This window comes from Macrobrachium nipponense, chromosome 20 (assembly GCF_015104395.2).
Source record: "Macrobrachium nipponense isolate FS-2020 chromosome 20, ASM1510439v2, whole genome shotgun sequence".
In the NCBI taxonomy this organism is placed as follows: Eukaryota; Metazoa; Arthropoda; class Malacostraca; order Decapoda; family Palaemonidae; genus Macrobrachium; species Macrobrachium nipponense.
This window is the reverse complement of record NC_061089.1, coordinates 29886774-29899750: the sequence shown is the minus strand read 5'-3', so window position 1 is coordinate 29899750 and position 12977 is coordinate 29886774. Positions and strand designations below refer to the sequence as shown.

The 12977-nt window shown below is 35.2% G+C and overlaps 1 protein-coding gene across 6 annotated transcripts in view; it reads left to right on the top strand.

Moving 5' to 3' along the window:
- The window catches only part of LOC135224280 (sorting nexin-29-like), a 62533-nt gene extending 49556 nt beyond the window's left edge, over positions 1-12977 (top strand). For all 6 annotated transcript variants that reach the window (XM_064263145.1, XM_064263135.1, XM_064263131.1 and 3 more), the window contains 3 exons: positions 3859-3999; positions 8684-8823; positions 12742-12977. In XM_064263145.1, the coding sequence (XP_064119215.1) occupies positions 3859-3999; positions 8684-8823; positions 12742-12877 (417 nt within the window). In that variant the 3' untranslated portion in view covers positions 12878-12977. The remainder of the gene's footprint in view (positions 1-3858; positions 4000-8683; positions 8824-12741) is intronic.

The window sequence follows — 12977 nt, the reverse complement described above, 5'->3', positions numbered from 1 at the left end:
GCGTATTACTAAAAAACGATAGAAAAATACAACATAAAAAGTTGTCGCAAAATCAGCATAATCCTCAAAATTTTTTGTTGTAACCTAATCCTAACGAAACTTATTTTTTATTAAGATACTGTGCTAAACTATAAAGGATTTTTATCATAGTATGCGTTTTTAAAAGCGTCGTTAACTCGGAGCGTCGGAAGCGTCAGCGTCGTAACCTCGGAACAAGCGTCGTAAACCCAGGACGGATTTTTCCATTGAATATTTAAGAAAAAGCGTCGTAACCTCGGAACGTCGTAAGCACGGAAACGTCGAACCCGGGACCGCTGTATATATATATTATAGATATATATAGAGACATAGTATCGTATATATATAATATATAGGATATTAGATAGAGAGTGAATATATGATAATCTATATACATATATAATATATATATATATATAATATATTATATATATATATATATATATATATAATATTATATATATATATATATATATATATATATATATATATAGAATAAAATATATATATAGTATATATTATATATATTATTAGATATATAGATAATATATATAGTATATAATAGATATAAAATATATACATATATCTATTATATATATTATATATATTATAAATATAGAATCTATATTTACATAGATAGATATACATATAGATAATTAGTAATATATATATATATATAATTATATAGATATATATATATCTATATACAATGTATCTCAGAATAATGTTTGTATCAGACAAACTACTACCTTACTTAACCTTTTGCTTTAGTTGAAGTGATGACCATACCCATAATTTTATATTGACCTGTATCTCCTCACCTTCTTCCTTCAGTACAAATCCCCAGTTTAGTATTTACACTGACTTGATAGCATTTATATGGAGAGCTGTTTTTAGGTGGTCATCTTAAAAAATATCTGCTTTAATGGAGAATTCAACTTCTGAAACAGATGTGTTACTTCTTGCTGTTTGTGTTTAGCAGTCAAGATGTTTGTTTGAAATGAACTCACTTTTTCATACACTCACAGTCCCTTACATGGAGGAATATGTAAATGTGCTTTTTGTTTGGTGTTGCTGAACTAATTAAAAGGATGGATTAGCTTAATAATCTTTCTCACTAGAACTTTAATGCAAGATAAAAAAATCAAAGTTAAATGCAAGATGAAAAAACATCAGTTTTCATGACAATTTCATTAATTCTCATACACGTTTGGATTGGCAGGCTTCACTGTCTCCTTTAGGGTATTAAGATACGTATATGTATTGTTCATTCATGTGACTCAGATAAAGATACAAGTATACTATGTTTAAACAAAACTAGCCAATAAAACTAGCTTTTATGTGATCCCATCAATTATGAAATAGCCTTTAACTGTGTGAAGTGCTTCCATGTGTTTGAAGCAAAGCATTCAAAATATACAGTCAACCTTTGACATTCGCGTTGGACTGGGATCACAACTACCCGCGAATAGCAAAGATCCACACATACTTGACAACCCCCTAAAAAAATGCTGTTAACTGCCAATTTTAATAGTTCAGACTCAAAAGACTTCCTCTGAAAATGCTTATAACTGTCTATTTTAATAGTTCAAACACCAAATATACTGTTAACTATCATCGTAAAACACTTTAATATAATTTCAAGGTCATCTTTCAACATTACTCTTGAAAATACACAGCCTCTGAAATTATATGGCTTACAACTGTGTGGAAACTAATATAGTTACCCCTATATTCAGGCAAAACCATTTTCTGTGAGAGAGAGAGAGAGAGAGAGAGAGAGAGAGAGAGAGAGAGAGAGAGAGAGAGAGAGAGAGAGAGACGCTGTTTGCCCAGACCCTTCATATAAATATGTCAAAATGATTGACAGTTAGGGCTACACTTCTCTCCTGCTTATCTACCAGAAAAAGGCTGGGAATTACACAGAATTATGCTAAAATCTTACCAAATTTACCATATTTCCTTAGTTATCGAAATGCAAAAAGTTGTAATTATAGCATGGAAAATTTGAATAAATGAATGACAAAGTAATGTTACATTTATCTATAAAACTGTACAAAACAAACATACTGTACATATTACATGTGCATAAAAAATTCTCTCTCATCCCTGTGAAAGAAAGATAAGAAATTACAACTCACCTTTCTGAATCCTATACACAAAGCATCTGACCTACAAGCTTTGTGATTGGCTATTTCCAACCCTCCCAGCCAATAGTGTGTCGTCATGGAGAGAGAGAGAGAGAGAGAGAGAGAGAGAGAGAGAGACGAGAGAGAGAGAGAGAGAGAGAGAGAGAGAGAGAGAGAGAGAGAGAGAGAGAGAGAGGGTGGTGATTTGCTACAAGCTGTGTGATTGGATACTTCCAACTCTTCAAGCCAATAGTGTGTTGTCCTGGAGCCTACGTCAAAGCATTAAAAAAATTGTAACACGTAAATATGTATGCATGCACTTATTTGATGATGGCTTTGTGAACTTACTGGAGTTTTACCCTATTGCATCGTACCTGGCCAAGAGTGAGGCCCTGTTGAAGGGGAAATCCCCTATTTTCTGCTAGAACTCAATATATTACAGATAAATCTTAGTCCAGTGTCTTCAGGTTTACCTCGATGTTATGGCTACCTATGATGGGTTCTTTACCACTTCTTATTCATTGTTATTTTCTCAAGGGAGTCATTAATAATGGAGGAAAGATGATTCTTTACTTGACTTTACCAAGAGTAGTTAGGATTCTTTACTGAGGAGCTAAGCCATTTTGTCACCTGTCAGTTTTTTCTTTTCTTTATGTCCCTATGAAGATGAACAGTGGCCACACCAGAAAAACAGGTTCTGGTGTAGGAAAGACCTACTTTTAGTAGCTACTGTGAGGTTTCCAACCCACCAGCTTGCCCTTATGAAATGGTATGGGAATTTTTTTTTGTGGGGAGGTGTTTTTCTTTCATAGACTGGCAAGTATTGGCAAACACCGGTGGTTCATGTGTTGTTGCCACATCTGTGTAAGTAATTGCTGGCAGGCATAGAATAAAGAGCCTTTCAGTTTTTCTGTTTGAAGTCCATCACTGTGTCAAGAGGCACTTTTCTGGCCAAGACCATGTATGAGAGAATTTGCTTTTATTGGTTGGTCTATCACATGGAACCCTGGGTAAGACAGTAAGGGTAACAACTTTTGGGACTCACAGTGGCTACCAATGGTAGGTTTTCTCCTGTCAAAACCTGTTTTGTAAATGAAATGCTTGTTTACAAACTGTGCTTTCGTACATTATAACAGTATTCTGCATCTTTTTCTTTCTAACTTATCCTAGTATATACATGTTAGTCCTAATTTGTATGTTGCAGGACTCGGTTTAACATTTGCTTTATTAAGACTCCTGGAAGTAGTAAGAGCTGCCTTGAATTAATTTAAAGCCAAGCATTCCATACTTCAGGTTCAAAGATCTCTTCCAATAAAAGTAATTAAATTTGTATGCAGCTGGAAATGCAGGCTCTTTGTTTTTTAGCAGAAATATTGTCTTCAAGAAATCAGGACAAGTGTAAAGAGCAATTATTATTATTAAAATTATATGTAATAAACAAGCAAAATCATCCAATAGAACTAACATTTCAATAAATTTAGAGGCTAACAAACATGGGAGATTATTTAGTAGTGAATGACTGCTAGGAGAGCCATTATTTAAATTAAAGGTATCGAAACACCTTTTACATTTGTTGTCAATCACCTTTTCTTAAATTTAGAATTTTTTTTGACTTAAAATATTTTAGCCTTTTTATGCCTTGCTTATTGTATGTCCTAAAGTAAAAGTGAATTGTATGCTGCTAATAATAGGAATTTTTTTATATTTGCAGATATACATTCGGATACGTGATGATGAGTGGAATGTGTATCGTCGTTTTGCTCAGTTTTATGAGCTTCATAAACAGTTGAAAAGAAAAGACCCAATAGTGAAGTCATTTGATTTCCCTCAGAAGAAAACATTTGGCTATAAGGTAAGTAAGAATGAAAAAGTCCCAATCCTGTAAGGTCTGTTTTTTTTTTTCAATTCAAACCTTGGTGAATTTATGTTTAAAGAAAAAAAATCCATGGTAGCGGTTAAAACTTCTTCATGAGACATTAGTGTTATAATGGATAAAGATGCAATACATGTTAGTGTATGATTCTTATTTGTTATGCAAAGCTTTTTGTAATTATGTAATATTTGGTTGGGTATTTATATAGGAAATTGCCATTTTTTCCTACAAAATTACAAACAATTGCCTTTTACATAGCAGTATCCTTCAGTGAGAGCTAGGATTGATCTGAAAACTTAGTAACAAGGTATTTTATAGATGTGGGGTAAGTGAATTGGAAGAGTTATCTCTCATGCACAAACTTTCAAAACTTTTCTGGCTTGGGGTAGAGAACAGATATTTTGCTCTTCTGTCCCTGACTGGTGGTTGAGAACTTTGGAGGGTGGTGGTGGGTATTTACTTATTGCCAATTCATTGTGTTCTTTTTTCCTTTTGTTGCCTTGCTTGCTTTTTTATCCAAATGGAGAAAAAAAGATGTACATCATTGTCAGGTATGTGACTGTCTTTGTGGGTGGTTCATGTCACCTGTAATGACTAATCCTCACTTTTTGTGTTTCCTGGAGGGGAAAATATAATTCTAGGGCTTCGTCTTACTAGGAATGTGTTGTTTGGGATTCACAGTGGATTAAGTTCGGGAAGAGGAAGAAGGATACAAGGCAATCACTGGCTTTGTTGGAGCATGGGGCAGGTGATACTCCTCTGAGGATAGTCCTGAATCCTTTTGAAGCCTTCTTTCCTTCCTTCATCTTCCATTCCCCTTCCATCTGTAATTGATACCCCTTCTAGGAGAGTTAGCAGTAGGCCTAATAAACCTGATTATGACCTTTTGCCAGAGGATGAAGCAACTTCTTAGGAAGGAGCACCATCATTAGTTGTGTCAACCCCCTATTCATCTGATAATGATAATGACGTTCCAGGTACTACCAGTAAGGCTTCATCATTGTTGGAGTGTGTAAGATCTGGCTTATCTTTAATATAACCTGGCAGATAAGGTGGTTTGTGATGGGTCTACATGTGTCAGCTTTGTTATCCTCTGCAAAAGACAGAGATCTTCCTGTTGTAGTAATCTTGCCTGTAGCAGATCCTCTGGTATATGCGACTTCATCTTTGGTTCTTGCCTCAACCAGTAGTTCAGTGTGTAAAGTGAGTTGTCATTTTTATTTTTTGGGACTTGTCTTCCTTCTACTTGGCCCCAGACTCTCTCTACTGCATCACATTGTTGGGAGGGGAGTGAGAGAGGTGGTGCAAGGTTGTGTTCTTCATCTCTGCCTTTTGGCTCAGTGGCTGCTGAGTTTCAGAGCTAAAGTCGAGTGTACATTAGTTTAACCAAACCACTGAGCTGATTAACAGCTCTACTAGGGCTGACCCGAAGGATTAGATTTTTATTAACGTTGCTAGGAACTAATTGGTTACTTAGCAATGGAACCTACAGCTTATTGTGGGATCCGAACCACATTATATTGAGAAATGAATTTCTAATCACTAGAAATACATTCCTCTGATTCTGCGCTGGCTGCAGCAAGGAGTGAACTCTGGCTACCAGATCTGAAGATGAGTATACAACAGACTCGTCCAGCGAGGAACTAGTTTCAGATTAGATGGGTAATGGTTTCTAAGGTAGAACGGGGTTCTGATGCCTACTCTTCTGAGTTTTTCTCTCTGTCAAGAGGCTCATCTGGTTCAGTATGGGACCAAGAACACCGTAGGGAGCAGAGTTCTGGTATGACTCCTTCTATGGCTGAAGAAGGGTAACTCATGTCCCAGGGGATCTGATAGGACCAGATGAAATCTTTGCGGGCCAAGTTGGAGCAGCACTTAATAGAGATTTTTTTGCCTTTCTGTAAATGGAATAATCTAGTAAGACAACGGCATCTTTTTATGTACTAGCCAACACACTCGTCTACTGCGTTGACCTTAGGCATGTCCCTCAGTCCAGTTGCCATGGTCACACACTGCATGTTGTTTTGGATGAAGTGAATGCCCTGATTTGTAGATCAGGAAGTTCCCATGCATAAACAGATTGTGCAAACTCCTTCCTCCATTGCATTCATGTGCAAACTCCTTCCTCCACTGGATTCATGCCAGAGGAGGTATTACATACAGGAGGATGCCAAGACTACTTTGGTGTTGGGTTTGTCAGTTTATTTTGTCAGGAGGTGTTTCATTCACCATAGTTGCTGGGTTGGAGTCAGTGTCCATGATGTTTCTGCAGACCTTTTTATGGCCCAACCTCAGGCATCTTGTCTAGGAGTGAGAGGGCGGTATTCAGGAGGTTGTTGGTGTTACAAGGTAGGGTATACCAGACCTCGAATCAGTGGGAAATTTGGTTCTTAGAAGGAGAGATTGATTGCATCCTTTTTCTAGAGGCTAGTTTTGCATGTGTAGCCTCTCACTATGGAAAGTTAGGTATTGAGCTTATTGCTACTGTTTAAGCCTTTGGGTTCAAAGGCAGCTTCAGCTAATTCTGTAGGTATTGTAGAGCTTTCCCTGTCTGTGATCTCAAAGAAGTCTGCAACTTCTTCCAAGAAAAGGGGAAAGTTTTCTCAGCTGTTTTGTTTACCTCCCTCTGGTGGTGCAGAGAAGGGAGGAAAGTGGAAGAAAAGGGAGGTTGGTCACTGAGGGTTGTAGCAACCCTCCTCTGTTGCCATGAATATGGGGTTGCCTGTCTTGCCATTGAGCCATGCACATTGCCTTGGGCTGTAATGGTCCTTCAGGATGTTACAGGCTTTTTGTTAAAGAATGTTCATCCTCCCCTCTTAGATGCACCAAAAATTGCATTTCTCCAGATTCTTGAATGTCTCTTGTCCTGTTGGCAGAGGTGGAAGTGATGATGCAGAAAGGCACCAAAGAAGTCCAAGATGCTAGTCCCCGGGTTTTTTCAGTTGAATTTTCATGATTAGCAAGTGACTTAGGTTTGGAGACCAGTGATTGACCTCTCCCCACAGGTATGTGTTACAGACTTGTTTCAAGATGGAATCTATCAGAGGGAAACTTAATGCTTTCCATAGACCTGAAGGATACATAATTTTAGTGGTCCATTCATTAGAGCTTTTGGATGTAGTACCTCCATTTGGTCTGTGGTGGGACCTCCTACCAGCTCAGGGTGTTTTCTTGAATAGACTGAATATATGAATGTATTCTTTAGTCATTTCATTTGTAATTGTATCAGGTGGTTCTCTGTTAATTCATGCCAGGACCTTTTTTCATCACCACCGCTATCCCTGAGCTGTAGGGATGGTCGCTTTGGTTCATTTTCTCCAATTATTTCTATCGGTCTTTCTTAACTCATCTGGCATGGTTTAAGGATTTGGATAAGATCTGATAATGGTGGTAGGCCTAACCTATGACCATCTTTCTTGGTGTTTCAGCTGTCACCAGAATCTTGCTGTCGATCTGTTTTATAAGCCACCTGTATACTAAAGGTGAACTGTACCTTAGAGAGTGAAGTTTCAAGACAAGTTGTCTTTTTGTCAAAGTCTAAAAATCCTCAAACTTTCTTAGTGTCTTGAATTTGAAATTCAAATCCTCAGATATCGTATTTTTACCAAAAAATTTAGTAGCTATCAGAATTTGGATTCTGTTTATGTGAGTGGTCATATCTTCATGTTAGATGTTAAGCAAGTTCTGTGAAGTATGTATTTGTATGTGCTTCCACCAAACAATCCACTTAGGTCTGTTTTGGGTTTACCTACCCTTCTTGTGGTGTATTATCTCCACTGTTCTTGGTATAATTGAATCAAATGGTTCAGATCATATCAGTGATCCTACTCTTTTAATCTATTTAGTTTACAAGATGACCATTCTCAGCTGCTTTTATAGATGTTCATTGAGCATTGTTCTTAAAAGCTGTGCTGTCAAATATGGCTTTGTCACATGTGTGACCATATGTATGCATCAGTCTTTATATTTATCACTTTTGCTATGTGGAGGATGAAAATTATGTTGACTATTGTGATTGCAACTTCATGTCATTTCATAAAATATAAAACTGCCTCCATTAGAGATGTCCTAAATCTCTTAGTCTTTGGCAAAGAACTCTATTAACTTTCTGATTTTTTCATTCCAAACAGTGGTGGTGCTATAATTGAGCTGCTTTACATCTCTTACAGGCAGTCCTTGATTATCAGCGGTGGTTCCGTTCTCGGCGTGGTGTTAATAAGCAAAAACCGTCATTAACGAAAACTCGACGATTTATGGCGCTTATGGTGCTAAATTTTGGTTAATGGGGCTGATAACTGGTTAATGACACTGATAACCAGTTAATGGCGCCTCTGTTAGGTATGTTATGGTGCCATAACTCTATTATCGGCACCTTATGGCACTGATACCAAAACTATGCCTGTCATGGCACCATAAATCGCCAATTTTATATTGCTAAACAAGCGCCAAAATACTAGATCACCATTAACCAAGTCTGCCGATAACTGAGGACTGCCTGTATTTAAAAAGAAAAAAAACTGTCTATTTATGGAAGTACAATGCAGAAATAAAAGTCTTGCTGTCTACAACTGTTTGCAACTAATACTGTGTACAAATATGCTTCATGTATAGTAATACAATAAAAAATGCAAAACTTGATAAGATTTCTGTAACTCTTCAACAGGATGAGTGTGTTGTAGAAGAACGCAGAGTTCGCCTTCAGTCATATATTCGAAAGGTTGTTAATTTGCTACTTAATTCTCACCCACAACTTGCCTCCTCACCAGATAAACCTGTGTTTACATCACTGCTGCCATTTTTTTCGTAAGTAGAGCAGCATGATTTTGAAAATTTATTATTTACTGCTGACTGTTATGTTTAAGGCTTTGGCAGAGGCTTGGTGATGCTTTACTGTAACAAAGTATTACTGTATTAAAGTATGACAAAAGCTTTATTCCAAATATAAGTATTAAGGCTTCAGAATGATAGGTAGTGAATGGGATTTTATGTACAATTAAATGATTCAGTGTCTCATGTGCTCATGCAGTATTTATGAAAAATGTAGCAATATGCACATTTTACACTTTGTTTTATAGAAATTTTCTTGTTCTTTTATTAACCCTTAAACGCCGAAGCGGTAAAAAATAATGTGTCCCGTGTGCCGGAGGTGTTTCAGAGTGAGCGCAGAAGCGGAAAAAATATTTATTTCAAAAAATCACAGCGCGCTTAGTTTTCAAGATTAAGAGTTCATTTTTGGCTCCTTTTTTTTTCATTGGCTGAAGTTTAGTATGCAACCATCAAAAATGAAAAAAAAAATCATTATCATATAATAAATAATGCGATATATGATAGCGCAAAAACGAAATTTCATATATAATTGTATTCAAATCGCGCTGTGCGCAAAACGGTTAAAGGTAACAAGTTACTATTTTGTTCGTTGTAATGTACACTAAATTGCAATCATTTTGGTATATAACACATTGTAAAACAATAAAAGCAACACAGAGAAAATATTATCACAAAATAATGCATGAATTCGTAACGCGAGGACGTAAACAAATATTTTTTTTTTAAATTCACCATAAATCTAAATATTGTCCTAGAGACTTCCAATTTCTTTCAAAATGAAGACAAATGATTGAATATTACTATACTGTAAGAGTATTAGCTTACAAATGCAGTTTTTGACCATATCTGACGAGTTAAAGTTGACCGAATGTCGATTTTTTTAATATATGTATTTTTTATATGCAATTAGTTCGGAAATAAGAAAAGCTACAACCTTCAAATATTTTTTTTTTTATTCTACATGAAATTGCACACATTTTCATTCATAAAACTTTATGAAATGCCTAATATGAAACGGAGCAAATATTCCGAGAATGGGACGTACGCATTTCGGAGATTTGTGGCGGAGAATCCTCGCGCGGAGGGAAGGAAAGTTTTTTTTTTTTTTAAATTCACCATAAATCTAAATATTGTGCTAGAGACTTCGAATTTGTTTCAAGATGAAGATAAATAACTGAATATTACTAGACTGTAAGAGTTTTAGCTTACAATTGCGTTTTTCGACCATTTCGGTAGAGTCAAAGTTGACCGAACGTGGTTTTTTTTTCTATTCATCGGGATTTATATGCAAATATTTCAAAAATGAGAAAAGCTACAACCTTCAATAATTTATTGTTGTATTCTACATGAAATTGCGCACATTTTCATATATAAAACTTTATGTAACGGCTTATTTAAAATGGTGCAAACATTACCACAATCGCACGTGTGATTTTTTTGGAAGAGTTACCGCGCGGACGTAAAGAAAATGTTATTTTTTTCATAAATTCACCATAAATCAAAACATTGTGCTAGAGACTTCCAATTTGTTGCAAAATGAAGGTAAATGGTTGAATATTACTAGAATATAAGCGTTTTAGCTTACAATTGCGTTTGTCGACCATTTCAGTAGAGTCAAAGTTGACCGAAGGTTGACTTATATGAAAATATTTCAAAATTGATAAAAGCTACAACCATGGGTTGTTTTTAGTTGCATTGTGCATGAAATTGCGCACATTTCCATATATAAAACTTTATGTAACGGCTAATTTTAAAATGGTGCAAACATTACCACAATCGCATGTAGGATTTTTTTCGGAAGAGTTACCGCGCGGACGTAAGGAAAAAGTTTTTTCATAAATTCACCATAAATCGAAATATTGTGCTAGAGACTTTCAATTAGTTGCAAAATTAAGGTAAATGATTGAATATTACTAAAATATAAGAGTTTTAGCTTAGAATTGCGTTTTTCGACCATTTTGGTAGAGTCAAATTTGACCGAAGGTTGAAATTTTGGCACTTATCGTTATTTATATAAAAATATCTCAAAACTGATAAAAGCTACAATCATGATTATTTTTTGTTGTATTCTACATAAAAATGCACACATTTTCATATATAATACTCCATGTAACGGCTAATTTAAAATGGTACAAAAATTATGTCAAAGTGATGAAATAATTTCTGAGATATGTCACAGATACTTTTTAGTGCGGCAAGAAAGAAATTCGCGCTTGCGCGCTTGCGTAACGATTGTAAACAAAACAACACCTCAATCCGTGAACTCCCAGCATCCCCCAAGGCGCGTGATTCAAAAGTTTTCGGCTGGTAGGCCTATAAGTATTTTTCCGCGAATTTAAAAAAAAAATTTTTTGAGTCGACGTATGGTACGTCCTTTCGGCATACGGGAGACATTTTGACTCGACGTTTAATACGTCCATTGGGCGTTTAAGGGTTAATTTTTTATTTGTATAATAATTAGTGTAAGTGATGTACAGTGTATTGTTATTATACAATATAAACCCGTAAATAATGAAGCATAACCATACAGACTGTGATCAATAACCATTTTTATTAATTTTTTAACAAACTCCCAGTTGATGAACGCTGTAGTACACTGAATTGTCTCAAGAATATCCCCCAAATAGAATTAAATACATAACAATTGATGTAGTACTTCATTCATATGTTAATGGTATTCTAATCTTGTGAGTAAGAAATACAGTAAAATTTAAAATTATTTTATACTGAATATTACACAGCAAGGGGTACTACTCAGATAGCATGTAACTTGATGCTTTGCTAGAAGTCAGTCAGTAAAGTATGAAATTCTATAAAATAGATTCCTCTCGATCTTTTTAGTATGTAATCATTTTTTAGGACTGCCATAGTTTGAAACAATTTCACACAGAAATTTATAACAGAAACAGTCCCTTTTCTGAGACATCAAATAGTTTGTAACAATGGAGGCACTTTTACATGTAATGGAACATGATAAGGTTACCATTGAGAGTTTTTGTTGTCTCAAATGGTAGAGCTCTCTGCAGTGTTCCTTTGGCCCCAGCTGCCTTGCTGGTTGCATTTTTCATTTCACTTTATCCTTTCTGGCTCTTTTTCTTCTACGCTTAACTTTACCTTGCTGCATTTTGAATCTTTCATGTGAGAAAAAATTCTTCTGATGAATCCTATTAGGTGTATATAGTTGTAGCTGTGTGTTCTTATTAAATCATAAAACAATAATGATAAGTGTCATGGAGGCATATTCAGGGCCTTATAAAAGTATAATTTCAGAGTTAGAAATATGTAGTAGACCAAGGTAGTCGTTGTAGGACAGGAGATAGAGCCTTCTTTTTCCTGGGTCCTTTATATGTTATCACTTTGCCAACAAGCACTATTATGGGCAAGATCATCTATAAGAGAATTCTTTGAGATTAGTTGGGCTGTCTTGTGGAGCCCTGGCTGGAGGACCATGAGTGTGTAACTCCTTTGAGGATGAACAGCAGCTACACTATCAAAAATTAAAATTTTATTGCTAAGTATTAGTCTGTTATAGATTTCTACCAATGAACTGTTTTTGTATATTTTTCAATCATCATTCAATTTGTAAAAGGAAATTATCCACCCTATTTCTTAATCTGCTGTTGACGTGTTAATTATACCAGGCAGAACATTCATTGTTATACTTTTAATACTGGGATATTCATATAATGTCATTGTGAGTTTGTAGATGAAGTAAACATCTAGTGAAAATGAAATAGAGAAAGAACTAATTTTCACATTCCCACAATTTCTGTATAGTTTTTCATGTTGGACTGTTAAATACTATTAATTATATATCAGAGACTGGGAAACTAAATTAAGTTATATAGAAACATTTACTGTGATTAATTTTAATTTTACTTTCTTTTTCAATAGAGATCTGAATCAGCCACGTGATAGCTCCACTAGTGTGAGTGCATCATCTTCTCGTAGGGGTGTTTTGGCAAGATTGTCTGGTGGTAGATCTGATCAACTACCAGTAGCAGACTCACCACAGTATAATGGTTTATAATATTTTGTTATTATTATGTTATATTTCATATATGATTTTTATGTATGTTAAAGATTTTATGCATAAATATATATGTAAAATTAGAATTTATGTATATTTA